The following is a 14412-nucleotide window of genomic DNA, read 5'->3' on the forward strand; positions in this document are numbered from 1 at the left end:
GCCTGTAGCCTGTAACGTCTGTGTCATACACTAAATGTAACAGTTATGCGACATATCGAGTTGAACCGTTTTTGTTTTGTATTGTCGCCGGAACTGCGTATGTATAAAAAGGGCTTTCACAGCAACAAATAATTCCTTATCGATATCGTCCAGATTTTATAGAGATCTAATAATATAAAGTAGTGTAATTACAGGCAAGTTGGTAACTACAAACGAGTGATTGTTGATAATTAAATTGACTTACGAAAACGTATTATAACTCATTTATTTAGTAATTTTCAATTAAATCAGAGCATTAAAATCATTCGAACTCTTAAAGCATACAATATATATGAATAAGTGGAAAGTAAAAATAGATATAGATTGGAATGTAACAACAAGTTGATAATTTTATTATCAACACTGCCCTCCGTGTCGTCAATTCTGTACATCTTTTTTGTTGAGTATCATTTTTACCAACTACCATATCCCAGCTGTTTTAATCATTCACCTGAAGAAGAATTAGCTTGCCCATTCGAAACTTCATGTTCACCCTTTTCTAAGCTAAGTCCTGTCTTATGTTTTTTTTTTATTTTGGTTTCATTTTACTAGTAGTGCTGACCACTACTGTTTTTAGCCTATCGTGTGTGTCTTGCCCATTTTTCAAATTACAAATGACAAATGACACAAATTCGGTTTATCATCTGAAATCTGAATCTACCTGTAATATAGTGTGAATCCACCAACATGCAAAATACAATACTGAATAGGTGTCAGTTGAGGTTGTTTGACTATGGATTTCAATTGTCTTCCCATTTATTATTGTGAAAGTCAAGCGTCGAAACAAATTTCAAATGCAAGATCAAAGTAACAATACATATGACTGTGGGGAAGTTATCATTAAATTTGTGAATACAATTTGTGGATGAATAGATAGCTTTAGATTTGATGGTATTGTTTATCTTGTATTTGTACAACTTTTTGCATGCCAGGTCTCATTTTGATGAGATCATCAGCTACTAATATATAGTAGGTCATAAGTTCATAAATTAGTTACAACACAATCAATATTATTCATTAACTTCAGTGATAATCGTAACCATATACATGGAATTCAATGATTAAGCAACAACATTCAAAGATTCCAAATGTCCTGAAATCATTGTTTTTATAATGCTTATTTTTGCTACATTCTTGTCTGTTTTGGGGTTGTTTGTTGTTGTTTTTTATTTTTACTTGTATTTTGTATTTTTTTTAAACTGTGTCAGCAATCGCCCATGACACCACACAAACCAATTATTAAATAATTAACAAGTGCTCTCAAATCTTGACCCATATGTGAGTGGACACAGTCTATTGCTGGGAATACCAGTAAACTGAACTTTTCGTATTTTCGTATTTTTTACACCCAGTTTAAAATTACTATGATACTTTTCCATCAAGTAAGCGCCTAATACTTTCTTCAAATTACACACCATTAGGTATGTTTTATTGTCATTTTTCCAGACTTGAAAGAGGATTTATGGCTGAATTGCAACACAAGCAATTTGTCCTTGAACTGTAAATTCACATGCCTTTCTAATGACACTAGCGTTCCTTTTTGGGTATACGTTTCTGTATGTATGAATGCATGACGATACAAGCTGATGTAGAAGTTGTTACTTGATATATTAAATACAATTTCTTTTTTGTTATAACAAGCAAAATTTAATGATATTGAATGGATTACCAAAATAGAAATCATTACTTCAATAAACCGAGATGTGATTTAAAAAAAGTATCCACAATGATTAAGAAAGTTAATTTGAGTTAATGTGCATGTGATAGAGTTGCCCTTTCATTTGCCTATCAGTGATTATACATTTGGCAATAAATTTATTCATATTTGAATAATTTCAAGCAGCGTATTTCAAATCAAATGTGGCAATACATTACAAATGAAATTGTCTCTAATGTTAGAAAAAATGATTTCAAAGTCATTGTGTTTCGGATTAGTCGAAATTAATGTATCATGCTATTTGTCACACAGAAAAAGCAATGTCACAGTCACCAACAAGGACGATGGTCTTACCAAGACCCTGGAAAATACATCACATTGTAGAAGACCTTCTAACAGATTTTACTGCCCCACAAAGGTAATATTACACTACACTATAATGTGACGTATATATCATGAGTTCATTCGGTTCAAAATAAAATAAAACAAAACAAATAAAGCACCATTCATGAACAAGTATATTGCCAATACAAGAATCTTATTGCAATGTGCTAATGGCGAATCATTGTATGTCTCAGTTCAGTCACATCTTGCTACTACGTCGGTTTCTAGAGTCTTGCCTCCAAACTGATCTCCGTAATTTATATGTCAAGCAATGTTTCTCCGCCAATCACTGCCTTCGATGTGCCGAGATTATGACTATCAAACAATTAAACACAAAACAATGTGTTCGACCTTTACATTTATTAAAGCGGGGGAGTCGTCAGTCAGCATGCGTCAGATGGCCATACCGTGTCATTGTTTACAAACAAGCGTCTACTCATGAACCTTTGCGTTTTAGCGTTTGTTGTTATCATCGCTTGGGACTCAATTCCATATGTAACCATGGTATATGGAGTTGAGAGAATAAACCAGTATTTTGTGACTCTCTTGCTATCGACAAGAGCTCGGCAGTAATTTTGTCCAAGTTACTATAGTTACCTACTCGTGATTAGAAAAAAAGTAAATAAATAATCTTGATTGACAAATTAAAGCCTTTGGTAGATATGTTTTTGACAATTATAAGTAGTAAACTTCATGTGATTCATCCTCATCAACACTCGGTCTTTTAATTTCTTTCTGTCTAAGTAACAAGGCAACAATTAAATGTATAGTTCCACTTATAATTGCTATTGCTCCATTGAAGTAGAAAAGCGCATCATAGTTACCAGTGCTGTCAAACAATGCACCTACAGAATAAATAAAACACAAAGAATGCACATGATGTATAAACAGAAACACTCGAATACAAATTACAACACATCACTCACCTATGACTTACTCGTCTGAAGTACGTGGATAATTAGTAACACATCCAGTACTTGCCCAGTCAGTATGGGCTATTTCATTCTATAATTGTCACACATATTCATAAGTTGCTTATGCAGATCTTGCGTTTACGGCAGAATATTCGTAAATAATAATAATAATTATAATTTTATTAATTGTATAATGGCCTCCGGCCCATTACAATCATGCAAATTAATTATTGACAAGAAATAAATTTACGTTACAAAATATGTATGAAAATATAGATGAAGAGTGTGTCAATACATAATATAAGCCCTATATAATAATGTGATGGGGATATTAATATATATATACATACAAGCTTATCAGGTTATTCTCATTTGATCTTTGATTAAAAAACACTTATAAATAAATAGAGCCAAAGAGTTAATGATTTGGCTTTTAGAGGAACTTAATAGTTGTACTAGAGTATTCAAATTTGGGGGTTGTGTCTCATTTGGATGATACTTTTTCCTGATTGTGTCCCATGCAGTGCATTTTAGTAAAAAATGATATTCATCATCAATTTCTTGCAGGCACAAATGACAAATACGGCTCTCCCTAGGGATATTATTATGTCTGCCTCTTTCTATTTCTAAGGGGTGGCACGCACATCTTAATCTTGCTATTGCTCTGCGCAATTTTAATTGTGGCAATGACACATAGTTTTCAATCCCAAAATTTGTTTTGTATTGCCTATAATACTGCGTTTTTTCGACAGAACAAACGTCTATATACCAATCTGTAATTCCAGTATCTTTGACCCTTTCACAAACTTTATACAAGAACATATCAGAGTCCCCCACCCCTTGATTAAACCAGACATAACCAAATCCATATTTAAATAGCAGTTCTTTAATTTCTGTGGCCCATGACCTTTGTCCTTTTTCGTTCAGTGAAAGTAGCATCCGGTAAGCTTTCTGGGGTAATCTGTTTTCATCCATGCTAGTAATTTTTAACCAATATTTCACACATCGTTTAACATGGTAACAAAATAAGGGTAGCCTCCCACAATCCCCTAATACTGTACAAGTTGGAGCATTTTTACCTACACCAAGGTATTGCCTACAATAAGATGTATGTACACTTTCTAAATGTTGATATTGACCATATCCCCAAATTTCAGACCCATATGTAAGTACTGGTTGAATTAATGTGTCAAAAATCTTAAAATACAAGTCTGCTTTAAAACATTGCATATTTCCTAAGTATCTTTTGATTGCAATCAATTTCTTTTTGCCTTTTATAGCTAAATTTTCTGTGGTAATATTAAAGGAGCATTTACATGACATTACCAATCCCAAGTATTCATATGAACTAACAATACTAAGTTGCTTGTTCCCGAAGTACCACTTTTCATATTTACTGAGATATCCCCCATTTCTGTATACTACAATTTTAGTTTTATTTAAGTTGATATTTAGATCCCACTTGTTTGTAAACTCATACAATATACTAATTAGTCTTTTCAAGCCCAAAACAGAATTTGAAAATAAAGCAATGTCGTCAGCATACAATAATGAAAACAACTCTAACATGTCGTTCGGGATCAATTGTATTCCTCTATACCCAGAGTCATCCAACATGCTTTGTAGCTCATTAATGTAAAATGAGAATAAAATAGGGCTGATCATGCACCCTTGTCGAACCCCATTCTTCAATTCAAAGAATCTCGAAGTGACTCCTCCTTCACGAACACATGATTTGACGTCTTTATAAATACTTTGTAAAATTACATACATTTTCCCGTTGATACCATTATTGGCCAGTCTAAATAATAAAAAATCCCTGTTAACAGAGTCGAATGCCTTCTGGAAATCTATATAGAGGCAATACAATTTCCCCCCTTTCCTGGCTAACTGTTTCTGAATTATGGCATATAATGTAAATATTTGATCAATAGTTGAATAGCCCTCCCTAAATCCAGCCTGTGTCTCTGGGATTATATCAAAAACCCTTGCCCATTTTGATAGTCGTGCTTCAATGATACTGGTGAAGATTTTTCCAAATATACTCATGAGTGATATAGCTCTATAGTTACCGGGATCATTTCGACTGTTTTTCTTGTGGATAGGAATAATAATACCTTTTGACCAACCTTCCGGAAAGATACCGGTATTAAAAATTAAGTTAAAATGGGCATTCAAAAATGTTATCGACACATCACATGAAAATTTAAAAAATTCAGTGATTAAAAGGTCAGGACCTGCAGATTTGCCATTTCTAAGTTTATGTATTGACTGAATAATTTCTTCATTCGTTATTGGCACATTCAATGATGTGTCAGTTTCCCCAAATTCTGTAGAATGCGGATCAAAACTATACAGAAAGTTTTTAACTTCAGTAAGATGCTCTCGATCTATGTTATTGTTACATGAATCCTGGTTATACAGTTTTTCGAAGTACATGGCCCAATCTTGTAATGGGATTATAGATGTTTGATTTTTACTCTTATTCTTTCTAATAGTTTCCCAGATACATTTTTCACTTGTTATGTTTTCTCTAATTGTATCCTGCAATTTTTCGTTATATGTATGTTTCTTTTTTCTCACCAGTGAGCGAAATGAATTACGGGCACTTCTGTAGTTATTTAAATCAATCTCACGACCAGTATCACGATATCGACGTAAACGGGAAAGTTTATATAATTTTGCCATGCGACATTCCTCATCATACCATGGTTGTTTATTTTGTCTGTGTGAAGATAATCTTTTGTTAGGGATCTGTACTTGCATAATTTCTCCCGATTCTTTTAAAATATCTGTAAATTGGGTAACTGTTTCGTTTAAATTATGAGCCCCGAGTTGATTAGTCAATAAATTAATTTCAGCAGTTTTCTCCAGAATACGTGTTTTATAAATTTGCAATAGTTCGTTTTTCCAACGAAATTTCACAATGGAATTATTTCCGATCGAATTTTCGTCTGAATTAAGTACACCAGAAATTCTAAGTTTATAACAAAGTGGAAAATGGTCAGACTCACTCCTGACTAGTATTGTGAAGGATGTCACATAGCCATACAAATCCAGGGATACCAGGGCGTAATCGACTACACTTCTACCATCATTTGCAATACACGTGAATTCACCAGGCTCTTTTCTGCCGTTTAACATACATACAGACAGGTGTTTGCACATAGACAGAAGTGAAATGCCAACATTATTACGGGTAAGGTCCCTAGAATGGCGTGGAATATCAAAATCACACTGCATATAATTAGGATCGATTCCAATGCTATAACGAGCATCATCATGTAACATGTAATCAGGGTCAGATGCGGTTCTAGCATTGAAATCCCCAGCCATTATTATGCTAATATCACCAGCATTACATTGTGACAAAGAATTTACCACGTCATTTTCAAGTTTAATTATACCATCCATTACGTCATCATTCTGTAAATACCACTTTGAGCCTTCTGGAGGGACATATGCAGAAACAAGCAAAATGTCATTTTCAAAACTAAAAAAATAGACTATCTAATAACAAAATCACCGCCTCCGTGGTTTCAGGAAGCATTCGTTTAACCCCTTTTAAATAACTTTTTTAACATAAGTGACGACACCGCCACTTGCTCTTCCCCGGTTCTTAAACTTCACAGCGGGGCAATTAAATGCTACATAACCAGAAAACAAATTTACATCATCTATATCAATACACCATGTTTCAAGTAAACTAAATACATCAAAATTATTACAAAAACAATGAAAATCTGTGTCATCTTGTTTACATAATAGACCATGCACATTCCATGACATAAAAGAAATTGTTGCATGTGCACCTCGTAAGTTTGAGCCTTGGCCACCTTCTTAGCTATTGTGTTGGCGTAGTTGTTTAACAGCTTGGCTAGCTTCGTCATAGATGTAAACCAATCGAACACCGGATGGTTTGTATACAATTAGCTTATCATAGCGTACGGTAACTTTATTACTCCGGTCATCTTGTAACAACGAGTCGCGATATGCAAATAGTTTCTTTCTTTTCATGCTAATTCGTTTTGAAAAGTCTTCTTGAATAAAAATATCAGACCCTTTCAGTTTGTATGCGTTTTTCCTTATTTCTTCTTTATCTTTATAATCATTAAATTTAGTTGCAATTAGCTTTGCCTCGGCCACCACTGGTCCATTAACAATACGATGCGCTCTTTCAATTCCTATCTCCCTGTCTATTCCCAACCTGTCTTTTATAATTTCCCTCACCTTTATCTCGGATTGTTCCCATGTTTCATTTCTCTGATCTTGCTTAACACCAGAGAAAATCAAATTACATCTTCTTGTTCTGTTATCCAAATCATCGTAGTCATCTCTCATTTCCTTCATCATGTCGTGCATCTGTTTTAGCTCGGACTCTAAATTTTCGCTCATTTCATGGCCACTGTTCCTCCTTAATCTATCAATATCTTCACGCATAGTAACCATGTCGTCTTCTATATTATTCATTCTCCCTTCAAACAGCTCAAAGCGCTTGTTTATGTTTTCTAATACATTGGAAATGCCCCGCAATTGACCTTCCATTGTGTCCTTTAGTTGTTTAATGTCCTGTCGTACTGGGTCGTCGAAATTCAATTTACTTCTCAAATTTCTGCGTGCACCTCCACCGACCTCATCCGAGTCACCATAGTTTGGACCAGGGTTCACTTCCACATTACCAATTACTAAGAGACAGAATAGACATGTCCGAACTGCTAATGTTGTTTTACCACATAACAATAGAGAACAATAGGTCACTGCCAATATGGCGAAAGTACCGTCACCTTTACTCAGTTTCCCGCCACTAAATCTGCCTATTCTTGTTCTATAGGTAATCACATCCACACCCATCATCAAAACATGTCACTATATACCTCGTTAGATGGAAACGTTGTCAGATCCTACCGATCGTGTCTCAAATTCGGCAAAATTCAGGAAAGATACGTAGCTCCAACGTAAACGATGCACTTATATATGTACTTTGACAATGATGCTACGTATAAGTCGTAATATCTTGGAATAAACAGTTATCTGTTGCACAAAATCTGGTTATAGGATGAAATTATTCACGATTCTCCATCCAGAGACTATGGGTCTTATTCGTAAATAATTCTTCTATGGAAAGTATAGTACAGCATATAACATTTTATAGAATAGAATTGTTAGTGGAATGTATATGTTGTATAATTGTTGTTGCTGATTAAATGCACATTCTTCCTTATTTTTGTTTAGTTCAGTTTACTGGTATTGCTGGGAATACCAGTAAACTGAACTTTTCGTATTTTTTACACCCAGTTTGAAATTACTATCATAATGATACTTTGAGCCTAATACTTTCTTCAAATTACACACCATTAAGTATGTTTTATTGTCATTTTTTCAGACTTAAGCGGATTTATGGCTGAATTGCATATTCATAAGTTGCTTTTGCAGATCTTGCGTTTACGACTCTAATTTATACAAATTATGCGAGAACAATGAACACACATTTCAAAAAACAATCCACATGTCTACTGCATTCACGCATTGAGTAAAAAATTGTCAATGATTTTATGGCATATTCCATTTGAAAGGCATATTTGAGAGGCACGGTCCTTTCTCAGACTATGCATTTTGTACAAAATATACATCTACAGATAATTTGGACCAGTAGGTTTGAAGTCAGAAAAAAAGCTTCCAACTCGGATTCTGCAATAAAATGTCTTAACATGTTTTGGGGGGGTCGGTCTTATATACCAAATTCTTCGTGATCGGGCTTTATCCTATACTGAACACATTTATGACGTGAACATCTATAGCAGCCACTTACCTCCTGTACTTGGTGCCATCATTGCTGCAGCACCAAATGCAAACACTGATACTCCAACTCCTCCTGCATAGTTCTCAGCTCCTACAAGTTGCTCAAGAAAGACATAAAGCGCTGTGGAATAAATGCCTATACTAATTCCTATTATAACAGCCAAAACAGCTAACATTCCAAAAGAGCCTGATAACGGTACAATCATAAACGACACTCCTCTAATGACCAACATGGAAGCGGCTATGTATCTGTCATCAATAAGTCGTAAATACGCAACAGCTCCATGTATACATCTAGAAATTAGTGCACATATTCCAACGATTGTTCCTAAAAGTGCGGCTTCTACAAATGGCAAACCTTTATCAATCGCACATGGTACAAACATCAATAAACCATTTATGTATGCAAAGTTCCCCAAAAACACACCTATGGTGTTCAGACAGAATAGTTTATTTTCACAAAGCAGATTGCATCCAAATGACTGTAACTGTCTTTGGCAAAATGTTTTGGTAGCTGGTAATGTTTTATATGTCTTCATGCTGTTCTTTTTGTTGCAACTGTCCCTTGGTCTCAGTAAAGCAGCACATACTAAGATGTTAGAATTCAGAGCCGATATCATAATGTAAGTTCCTCTCCAACCATAATAATCAAGAAGACCCTTGTAAAGTATAGAGTATATCATTACCCCAGCAGGTGTTCCAGTGTGAGTGATTCCACTTGCCAATGAAAAGCGTTTCTTGAAATATTGAGGGAGGTTTGAAAAACTTGGTCCATAGCAAAGGCCATGTCCAATACCTAAAAAAAGTAATGGGTTAGATGAGTGTGATGTGTTGGCTAAATATTAACAAAAATCTCAAAAGGCAAAGTGGGGTACTTACTTGAAATAATCCCATGGGTGAAATATAAATAGAATAAACGTGGCACGAATGCACTCAACAGAAAACCAATGGTTGAAATTACGCCACCAATAAAAACAGTTGGACGTGTGCCCAGTCTGTTTGCAACATGTGTTCCAAGAGGAGCTGTTGTAGGAATGAATAAGATATATACATAATGTATTTGTATGTGAAGCTGCAAGTATGGATGTAAAAAGCACATGCATCAGTTATTCAAAAGAAAAGCTGTAAATGTAAAAAGTGAGTAAATTAGGTACTGGAGAAAATTGTCTTGTTGTATGATATAGTCTGTATCTTATCATAGGCAGGTACATATTGTACCCTAACTTATACATTGTTTTTATATCACTGTCCATAATGTTTAGATAAAGTTCGAAATAATCGATTTTTTTTCTGTGAACCACTGTTCATCACATAGAATTATATATTTGGAAAAAATGCAGGCATGTATGTATATGAGATTGAATTGGTCCAGTGATAGAATTGAATGTGAATGGGGTGCTGAATATGAATACTGAACGATGTCACTCCTGCAGTTGGAACTGACTAAATATGAGTTGTGATTTATTGTGTCGAAAGTGCTTTACTATTAGCAATAACAACAAAGCTCATTGCGTGAGGATCCCTTATCCTAAACAATAATTTGTATGTGGTCTTGAATGAATATGTTTGCTCTCTGTTAATTAGTGAGCACACATGACACTGTTCACAATCCTGTAGAAAATGATATCAGTCATCCTAGAAACCATAAGAAAGAGCATTAAGTGAACACTTGCTCCAGGATGATTGTTCAATACCATGGGGATATCTCACAGCAACAAACAATGATACGCCCTCAGTGATAAGAAAAAATGAACCTGATCAACAAAGGCCCAAGAACCATCGTCAATATAGTGTAAACCACTCTATGGTGCTTGCTATATTCTTCTCAATATTGAACCAATACAAAAGAAATTTTGCTAACAGAGGCACAGTGATATGAAGAGAATCCGCCTTCACATGACAGATCATTGTTTAACTATAAGTGGCCAGCATTGTACCTCATTGTAAAGAAGTGTTGCAGTTACCGATTGACTCAGAAAACACTTGCTGTATAGTTGCTTCACAATTACCATGTGTGAAACTAGAACAGAGACAGCTCTGTGAAAGTAATGTTGCCTTCAGTTAGGGAGAGACAAAAATATGATAGGTAAGGAGGGATGTCCACAGTATATACCTCCTATGTACCTTGAAAGATGATGAGTATTGAGTTGTCTGACCTGAGCAGGAAAGCGTGTGGTAACCAAGCCGGAAAACTACATTAGGATCAGACTGAAAGTTTGCATTGCAACAATTGGATAGCAGTAACTGAATGCACCCTTTTACAGCTCCTGAATTTTGAATTTGAGTGAGGCTAAATACTTGATTCTGATTGACATGGGTTTTGGAGTTCAACATCATGGATATTGTAAGGAATATTATCCTTGCTTCCATGACCCTCTGATCTCTAGTCTGACTAGAGGGTAAACTCCTCCTTCTACATTATGGTGAGCTCAAAACTAGGCAGGAGACAGAAGCTCCTTTGTTAGTGGAAACATTCTCCTCTCATGCGACACGATCCGTGTGAGTGCTCTCTCACATGGCCAACCAGAATTTGGGTTTATTGTGACACTTGATGTTGTTAATTTCAGAATAATTACATTAATGCTTCTTATTGCTTATAAGCAAACACTATACATGTTGTCAATTTATGCCGACTATAATGGTGAAACTGATCAAATTTATTTCATTTTTCTCATATAAAACGTTGGTCAGGCATATTACAGTTGAATGAGTATCAGGATGATCAAACGTTTGGCCATTTTTATGAAATCTGGGATGACAACGCAACCATGCGACTGATTGAATGGATTTAATTTGTCATATAAAACTGTTGCCATGACATACTACATCCATTCTACATGTCAAAAAGGAAATATTAAGATGAATGCGAGAACAGGAAGCAAAAATGAAAACCGATTCACTGTAAGATTAGATTTTGCGTCAAAAGAAGCATAGAATTAACCTACCTGACAGCATACATAATGAGCTTGACAATGAAAGCACCCAGGCTGTATTTGCTGCTGATTCATCAAAGTAGTTCTTAAGAGAAACATACAGTAAACCAGTAGAAAGCTGTGTGCCCATGAGAAAGAACTGCACTGTGAATGCACTGAATACTATGACCCATCCCCATCCACCTTCTGAAGGGTTATCTAAACGGTTTTGTTGACTCATTATATTAGACAGTGGTGCATATCTGTAAAAGACAAAAAAATGTCATCTAAATGTAGGTAAATGTTAATGGGCAGAAAGCAATATTATATCGATGTATAAGACAGACGTACAACCGTGGTAACATGCAATGACCTCATGTACAAACTAGATTTAAACGTAAATGGCTGCTGCAATCTCATTGAGAAAAGACCCAAGAGACATGTTTGTGACCCCTGAATAGTGCTTCATTCATTTCTCGTTATCTATTGTAGCATAATTTATTGGGAAATTAGTTTTATAGTTCTTTTGGCCTCCATTGTGACAAAGGTCTATTGTAATGCAAATATCCAATAATTGGTTAGTTACAACATCAATAGTGTTGGTTGTACACTGTATTGTAATAATGTTTACCATTAGCATATTAGTTGTTGCATCAAACTCTTGATCAGACGACCAACGTTCAAATACTGGTCAGCGTATGCAACTCAATGGAGGGGTCAGCTGTCCGAACATCTTTCACTAATAACTGATTCTTTAGGGAACCCCCTTTAAGTTATGAGCCACTGGTGCTCTCATTTGGTCATGCATTGTTGACATTAAATTGATATAATCCTATAATGAAAAGGAGATGGTCAAGGCCCAAAATATAACTTGCTTCTCTGGACCCGCCCCTTTTCAAATGTACTGTGTCTTTAGTGGAGCTGTACTTTTTCTCCAGCAATATTTTATCTTCTTTATGGGCAGTGGAACATACATGTAACACAATTTGTAAAATAAAATCTCTTTACTTTACATGATTTTCTTTTGAAAAACCATTAGGTCGTCGCCCTTGTATTCTCTCTTGGAAAATCCCTGGGTGAAAGTTTACTTTGGGGTATATCATCACTGTATAATTCTTGCTTTGGCGCCCTATTATTATTTTTCCAGTTTGCCTCGCCTTCCACCGTTTTTGTTCTCAGCTCATTTGACAAAACAAAAACACTGAACAAGTGGTATAAAAACCGACAGGGGTGATGTGAAGATAGTTTCCCACCCCTCATTTTCAAAATGTTGATACGTCAACAGGTTCTCTTTATAAAGCTCATTGAAGTCGGTGATTTTGGTCAAATGGTTTAGCTACCATCGTTGTAATTTTTGACTGATAGCACATTTTTCGGATTATCTTGAAATTTTCTATGCTGCATCCTTATACCAAACACATTCGAATCAGTCACATGATTTTGCTGCCACCTTGGTTAACGACAAAAATTGTCATATTTTGGAGCATTAATTGTGGGCTTTTATTCATTTTAAAATTACACGATTCGTGTAACACAGGAATAATTTACTCTGATAGATATAAACTATACAATATAATTAGAAACAAGACATGAATGTCACAGTCCCCGTTATTTGATTATAAAGTAGTACAAGGAACATCTGCAAACAGGTGAATAAATATGTAATCTATGTGGGTACAACTCATCATAAAGTGATTTCCCATAATCTAGTTTTGTACTGACTAAACTAAAACTAATGACCCATGTTCAGAATCTCAGAATACACAAGTGTAACAAAACTATTTGTCACATGTATACTTGCTCAAGAAACTGCATTCATTAACCTGAGTGAACATTGATGTACATGACTTCTTAGTATATTACCAGGACCTGGGCTTGTTTCAAAATCACCACTGGGCATCAGAATCATTTTCATGTTGTCAAATACAATTTGTTATTAATACAGTAAGGTTTATTATTTAAAATGTATGCATTGTACATAGAACAACATCTGTTAATTGTTAAACAATTGTAGAAGCTATGTTTTCAGAGCAAGTACATGTAATTTGAGGAGCGTAGTCATTATTGCCAAAAGCACATCTACTCATTTCAAGGTGTGATCCTACCAAATATGAACTAAATTGGCCCAATGGTTGCTGGGTTAAGAGGAAATAACTGCATTGATCTAATTTGCATATTTTTAGGAGAGTGTGGTCATTACTGTCAGAAGCACATCATCTCGTGTCAAGGTGTAATCCTACCAAATATGAACTAAATTGGTCTAATGGTTGCTGGGATAAGAGCAAATAACTGCATTGATCTAATTTGCATATTTTTGGGAGGGTGTGGTCATTATTGCCAAAAGCACATCTAATTGTACCAAGGTGTAATCCTACCAAATATGAACTAAATTGGTCTAATGGTTGCTGGGATAAGAGCAAATAACTGCATTGCGCCAGTATGGACACAGACCTGTTGTATACAGAGCTTGGACTACAACCAGACACTTCAGTTGGAGCGCTAACGAGCGAGTAACTCCGTTTATTTCTCAACGGGAAAACAGAACCAACATGGCGGGGAAAACACAACGAGAGAACAGAGCATGCGTAGCAAAATGTAAAGCGAACACAAGAGGGCGTTAACATGATTGTAAATACAATAAACACACATAGTGGCGTAACCACTTATTGTCTTTAACTTACATCATTTTCGAAAAGACTAAAGAAAA

The 14412-nt window shown here is 35.2% G+C and overlaps 1 protein-coding gene across 1 annotated transcript in view; it reads right to left on the reverse strand.

Moving 5' to 3' along the window:
- Positions 1–1659: 1659 nt before the first annotated feature.
- LOC102804865 (monocarboxylate transporter 12-like) overlaps positions 1660–14412 on the reverse strand; it is a 32364-nt gene continuing 19611 nt past the window's right edge. Inside the window, exons 2-5 of the mRNA XM_085498496.1 lie at positions 11739–11968; positions 9673–9816; positions 8804–9589; positions 1660–2925 (exon numbers count right to left, since the gene is read on the reverse strand). Of these exons, the coding sequence (XP_085354622.1) occupies positions 2756–2925; positions 8804–9589; positions 9673–9816; positions 11739–11946 (1308 nt within the window). The 5' untranslated portion in view covers positions 11947–11968 and the 3' untranslated portion in view covers positions 1660–2755. The remainder of the gene's footprint in view (positions 2926–8803; positions 9590–9672; positions 9817–11738; positions 11969–14412) is intronic.

The sequence above is a fragment of the Saccoglossus kowalevskii genome, chromosome 4 (genome assembly GCF_978046115.1).
Source record: "Saccoglossus kowalevskii chromosome 4, keSacKowa6.1, whole genome shotgun sequence".
Lineage (NCBI taxonomy): Eukaryota > Metazoa > Hemichordata > Enteropneusta > Harrimaniidae > Saccoglossus > Saccoglossus kowalevskii.